General features: G+C 52.5%; 1 protein-coding gene across 7 annotated transcripts in view; it reads right to left on the reverse strand.

Annotated features, from left to right (window-relative positions):
- The window catches only part of LOC108228880 (ras-related protein ralB-B), a 7,483-nt gene extending 2,546 nt beyond the window's left edge, over positions 1 to 4,937 (reverse strand). The window contains exons 1-6 of one of the 7 annotated variants that reach the window (XM_025003350.2): positions 4,816 to 4,927; positions 4,586 to 4,673; positions 3,773 to 3,891; positions 3,245 to 3,405; positions 2,948 to 3,156; positions 1,665 to 1,839 (exon numbers count right to left, since the gene is read on the reverse strand). In XM_025003350.2, coding sequence (XP_024859118.1) covers positions 1,665 to 1,839; positions 2,948 to 3,156; positions 3,245 to 3,358 — 498 coding nt within the window. In that variant the 5' untranslated portion in view covers positions 3,359 to 3,405; positions 3,773 to 3,891; positions 4,586 to 4,673; positions 4,816 to 4,927. Of the gene's footprint in view, positions 1 to 1,263; positions 1,535 to 1,664; positions 1,840 to 2,947; positions 3,157 to 3,244; positions 3,442 to 3,772 lie in introns of those variants that run through there. The other 6 variants (XM_017404508.3, XM_037974508.1, XM_025003351.2 and 3 more) reach the window with 6 other exon arrangements.
- Between the last annotated feature and the right edge of the window lie 1,342 nt (positions 4,938 to 6,279).

Raw genomic sequence — 6,279 nt, forward strand, 5'->3', positions numbered from 1 at the left:
GGGCAGGGGCGGGCAGAGGACAGAGGACGGTAAGGGAACAGAGGATGGGCAGAGGAAGGTCAGGGGACAGAGGACGGTCAGAGGACAGGCAGAGGACAGAGAACGGGCAGGGGACAGAGGATTGGCAGAGGACAGAGGACGGTCAGGGGACAGAGGATGGGCAGAGGACGGTTAGGGGACAGAGGACAGAGGACGGTCAGGGAACAGGCAGAGGACAGAGGACGGTCAGGGAACAGAGAACGGTCAGTGGACGGGCAGAGGACGGTCAGGGGACGGGCAGAGGACAGAGGACGGTCAGGGGACGGGCAGAGGACAGAGGACGGTCAGGACACGGTCAAAGGACAGAGGTTGGGCAGGGGACGGGCAGAGGACGGGCAGGGGACAGAGGGCGGGCAGATAATTGGCAGAGGACAGAGGACGGGCAGAGAACAGTGGACGGTCAGGGAACAGAGGATGGGCAGAGGACAGAGGACGGTCAGGGAACAGAGGATGGGCAGAGGACAGAGGACGGTCAGGGAACAGAGGATGGGCAGAGGACAGAGAACGGGCAGGAAACAGAGGACGGTCAGGGGACAGAGGGCGGGCAGATAATTGGCAGAGGACAGAGGACGGGCAGAGAACAGAGGACGGTCAGGGGACAGTCAGGGAACAGAGGACAGGCAGAGAATTGCCTGAGGACAGAGGACGGGCAGGGAACAGAGGACAGGCAGAGAATTGGCAGAGGACAGAGGACGGTCAGGGGGCAGAGGACAGAGGACTGGCAAGGGACAGAGGGCGGGCAGAGAATTGGCAGAGGACAGAGGACGGGCAGGGGACGGGCAGGGAACAGAGGACGGGCAGAGAATTGGCAGAGGACGGTCAGGGGGCAGAGGACAGAGGATGGGCAGGGGACGGTCAGAGGACAGTCAGCAGGCAGAGGACAGAGGATGGTCAGGGGACAGTCAGAGAATTGGCAGAGGACAGAGGACGGGCAGAGAACAGGACGGTCAGAGAATTGGCAGAGGACAGAGGACAGGCAAGGGACAGAGGATGGGCAGAGGACGGTCAGAGAATTGGCAGAGGACAGAGGAGGGGCAGGGGACGGTCAGAGGACAGTCAGGGGGCAGAGGACAGAGGATTGGCAGGGGACAGGCAGAGGATGGGCAGGGGACAGAGGACTGGCAGGGGACAGAGGACGGTCAGAGGACAGTCAGAATTGGCAGAGGACGGGCAGAGAACAGAGGGCGGTCAGAGAATTGACAGAGGACAGAGGACAGGCAGGGGACAGAGGATGGGCAGAGGACAGATGACGGGCAGCGGACAGAGGACGGTCAGGGGGCAGAGGACAGAGGATGGGAAGGGGACGGTCAGAGGACAGTCAGGGGGCAGAGGGCAGAGAACAGAGGACTGGCAGGGGACAGAGGATGGACAGAGGACGGTCAGAGGACGGTCAGGGGGCAGAGGACGGGCAGAGGACAGGCAGAGAATTGGCAGAGGACAGAGGACGGTCAGGGGGCAGAGGACAGTGAGGGGGCAGAGGACAGAGGACAGAGGACTGGCAAGGGACAGAGGATGGACAGAGGACGGTCAGGGAACAGAGGACAGTCAGAGGTTGGGCAGAGTACAGGGCACCGACAGACAGAGGACCTTAACGTTAACCTTATCCTGGTTCTGTCTCTGCTCACCTTGTCCACGTTGGCTCGGGTCTTGGCCGACGTCTCCACGTACTGAACGCCCCACTCGCCAGCCTTGGCCGCCGCCTCGTCCACAGAAACCTTCCTGCGGTCCTCCAGGTCCGATTTGTTCCCCACCAGGAGGAGAGGGATGCCCTCCTCCTCCTTCACCCGCAGGATCTGCTCCCTGAGGACGGACAGGACACGAGACCTTCAGGGCTTCTGGGTCCAATTGTTCAATCTGAGTGAGGATTTAAAGGCTGTGAAGCTGGAAATGACGTTCAGGACCGGGACCGGGACCAGGACCAGGACTAGGACCAGAAACCAGGACCAGGACCAGGACCAGGTTCAGAACCAGGACCAGAAACCAGAACCTGAACGGGACCAGGACCAGGACCAGGACTGGGACCGGGACTGGGACCGGGACCGGGACCAGAAACCAGGTTCAGGACCAGGACCAGGACCAGGACTGGGACTGGGACCAGGTCCAGAACCAGAACCAGGACCAGGACCAGGACCAGGGCCAGATACCAGGACCTGGACATGAACCAGGACCGGGACCAGGTACAGAAACCAGGTTCAGGACCAGTACCAGTACCAGGACCAGGACCAGAAACCAGGACCAGGACTAGAAACCAGGACCAGGACCAGGACCAGAACCAGAACCAGAACTAGGACCAGGAACAAGTCCAGAAACCAGAAACAGAAACCAGAACCAGGACCTGGACTTGGACCTGGACCAGAAACAGAACCAGAACTAGGACTAGGACTAGGACCAGGACCAGAAACCAGAACCAAACCAGGACCAGGACTGGGACCAGGTCCAGAACCAGGACCAGAAACCAGATTCAGGACCAGGACCAGGACTAGGACCAGAAACCAGGTTCAGGACCAGTACCAGGACCAGGTCCAGAACCAGGACCAGGACCAGGACCAGAAACCAGGACCAGAAACCAGAACCAGGACCAGGAGCAGGAACCAGGACCAGGAGCAGAAACCAGGACCTCGACCGGAACTTGGACCGGGACCAGGACCTGGACCAGAACCAGGACTGGGACCAGGTCCAGAAACCAGTACCTGGACCAGAAACTAGAACCAGGACCAGAAACCAGAACCAGGACCAGGACCAGAAACCAGGACCCGAAACCAGAACCAAAAACAGGACCTGGACCTGGACCAGAAACCAGAAACCAGAAACCAGGACCTGAACCAGAACCTGGACCTGAACCAGAACCAGGACCTGGTACCAATGTTTGGCAGAGTAAACCCCAGCAGCAGTGTGTCTCAGTCAGAACCTTAACTCGGCTGTGGCCGTGAAGGACTCCTGCTCCGTGATGGAGAAGACCAGCAGGAAGCCCTCGCCGCTGCGGAAGTAGTTGTCCCTGATGGCGGCGTAGTCTTCCTGACCCGCCGTGTCCAAGATGTCGATCTGAACATCCTCGCCGTCCAGAACCACTTTCTTCCTGTAGCTGTCAGCCTTGGTGGGCTCGTAGTCCTCCACGAACTGTCCAAACAAACAGGACCACCGTGAGACTCAGAACCGGAGGAGAAACAGGGGATTGTGGGAAACGTAGTCCAGACTGAGGGCTCACCTCGTCGTACATGAACTGCAGGGTGAGCGCCGACTTCCCCACACCGCCGCTGCCCACCATGATCACCTTATGGAGGACCAGAGAAACCTGGTTCTTGTTCTTACCAGAGGACATGGCTCTGGTCTACGTCGGTCCAGAGACTCGCAGGTCTGGCCCGAGTCCTGCCGAGTCCACAAGAATGAGACGACACCACAGACCAAAACAGGACAACAGTTTATAGACTTCAGAGTTAAAACTAAACATTTTAAAGTCAAAATAAAGAGATCTGAGTCCTGAAGGACCCGACGAGACCAGCAGGACCAAACAGATCAGAGATCTGAGTCCTGAAGGACCCGACGAGACCAGCAGGACCAAACAGATCAGAGTCCTGAAGGACCCGACGAGACCAGCAGGACCAAACAGATCTGAGTCCTGAAGGACCCAATGAGACCAGCAGGTCTCGAGGAGGACTGGAGTTGGACTCTCTGGGGGACTAATTTGTCTCAATAATTCTGTAATTTAACTCTGAATACAAATATAATGTTTTACCTCCTTACAAAAGCCCAGTGGTGGATCAGTTCTGGATCTTTCTGGGTCCAATGAGGTCCAGTTCCTGGTTCTTCAGGTGGAAGATCAAGTCGTCCTGGTCAGGAACTCCAGAGTTTCCTCTAGAGAAAACAGAATAAATCCATAAATGCAGCTCGGCCTGAGGTACCCTGCTGCTGAGGTCAGAGGGACCACCATCACCCGGCTGTCCCCAACGAGACACCTGGAGGTCTGTGTCCCCTTCAACCCTGGTCCAAACGGGCCCGCCTCCTGAACCTGAAACCTGCAGCTTCGGGCAAAAAACATCCCCCTGATTGGAGAGGGGCGGACCCTGGAGCTTCTGGATCTCCTGGATCTTCTGAGTCTCCTGGATCTTCTTAGTCTCCTGGATCTCCTGGATTTATGTCGGTACAAGCAGGATTCGTAGGTTTTCTGATATTGACAGATGACAATATTCAGACTAAATCCACAAAAACAAACTTTTTTTCCCCCAGAACCAACACAGAACTGGATCTGTCCCTGAGAGCAGGAACTGTTCTGGAAGTTCCTGGGGAAAGTTCTGTGTGGTGGGAAAGTGTTTGTTTGCTTCCAGTGCTCTGTAATGAAGAGATGCTGTGGAATAAAAAACACACTTGACCTTTTACCCCTGAAGATTAAATAAAGTGTAGGAGGAGAGTTCTGGCTGAGTGCATGTTAACAGGAAGTACCAGTCCTTCTGTCGACACTCTGCTTCCTCTCTGCTTCAGCTGACAGCTGGAAACCTGTTTTTACACTCAACAGACTTCTGCTCTTCCAGATTCCCGCCTTCACACTCACCGGCGCCTCTGATTGGCTGGGCCGCCAGCAGTGCTCTCCTACTGCGGCTGCTATTGGCTGTCGGCCGTGTCAGTCAGCGCACTGTTAGCTAGCCGGAGAAGCAGAGACAGATAACGCTTCTCTCCTCACGGGGGGAGAATTCAACAAAAAGTTGCAGAAAAACGTTTAGGGCCGAAGCGGGAAATCAGCGGGGGTGGTGAAGCTAACCCGGGTAAAGTTCGGTAACTCACCTGCTGACCCGTTTCCTCCCGGACACACAGAAAATCGCCTCAGAAAACTTTCCCAAGTTCTTCATCAAACTCAGAGCCCCACCTTTGCCCGGATCTGCGAAGATTGTCTATCCCTGCGAGGATGACTCACCCGGGCCAGAAAGTAACTGAAGAAAAGATTCTGAGCTTCTCCGATTATTTAAACAATAAACTACAAGTTAAAATAACCCGGTTTCATCAATTATTAAACTATTAGTTGTTTTGATTCAGAGAAAATGAAATCACTTCCCCCATAGATCAGCTATTGGACTGAGTTAGTGAAAAGATTAGTGTGGAGTGAGACATCTTACGTTTTCTCTCCTCTCAGATGGAGGCAGTAACTCTAACAGGAAGTGATGTCATGAAATTCCTCTTATTTTATTAATAAAAGAAAAACTTTTACTACTAGACTCAAAGATGAGATGTTATATATTTTTATTAAAATATTTAGTTTTTTTTTACATTCATTCATAGTGAAACAATATTAGCTTTTTCTTTAAATGCTGATTTTAATGCAAAAATCTGGACATTGTTTCAGATTATTTATCATTAATTATCTGTCTGATGTCATTAATAATGCTACTTTTATACTTTAAGTTTATTATGATGATGATTTTTATTATTGTTGTTGTTAGCTAACAATCAGTACAAAAGATACAAACCACACTGTAAAAAAAAAAAAAAGCTTCAGCAATTTTAAGCTACTGTAAAACAGACACGACAGAAGCTACAGAAACTTCAGTAAATCTAAACAAAAACAACAACAGTGATCAGCTGAAAGAGTAAACATCTGAGAAAAGAAATTTAGGGACATGCCTGAAGATCCTCCAAAGGGAGGCGTCTGGAGTTCATCCTAATCAGATGATGGAGCTCCTCAGCTCCTCTCTGAGGCTGAGCCCAGCCGCCCTGTGAAGGAAGCTCATTGCAGCTGCTTGGATCTTTCCGTCCTGATCCACACCTCATGGCCACAGGTGAGGAGCAGGAAAAGCATCCATCCATGGATGAGAGGCAGGAAACAAGAGAAAAAGCATCTGTAAACTAGAACAAAAACAAAAATCATTTCAGAAAATAGTCCAAAAGAGATGATTTATTTCAACAGAACTGTGTGTAAAATGTTAAGTGAAGTAAACAAATCTACTTCTGTACTCTTCAGTTTGTGGCTCCTCTGGAAGCTTCCTGAATTAAATCAATCAGTTTGTCATTTTCAGGCAGATTTCAGATCTTTAAACAGCTCTTACTTTAACTGTTGTAGCTGCAGCTGACGGACAGAAGGTAGCGCCATTTCTCCACTTTCTTCCAGTTGACGACCTCAGAGCTGAAACGATTGCAGGTCTGTAACCTGATCTCCAAATGAGGGGTCAGAGGTCAGCAGTCAATTTGGTTCCCGGTTTTTCCTACCAAATGTTGGGATGAGTGGTGAGCTTGGATTGGATCATCATTTGACTG

Source organism: Kryptolebias marmoratus, unplaced genomic scaffold (assembly GCF_001649575.2).
Source record: "Kryptolebias marmoratus isolate JLee-2015 unplaced genomic scaffold, ASM164957v2 Scaffold130, whole genome shotgun sequence".
Taxonomy (NCBI): Eukaryota; Metazoa; Chordata; class Actinopteri; order Cyprinodontiformes; family Rivulidae; genus Kryptolebias; species Kryptolebias marmoratus.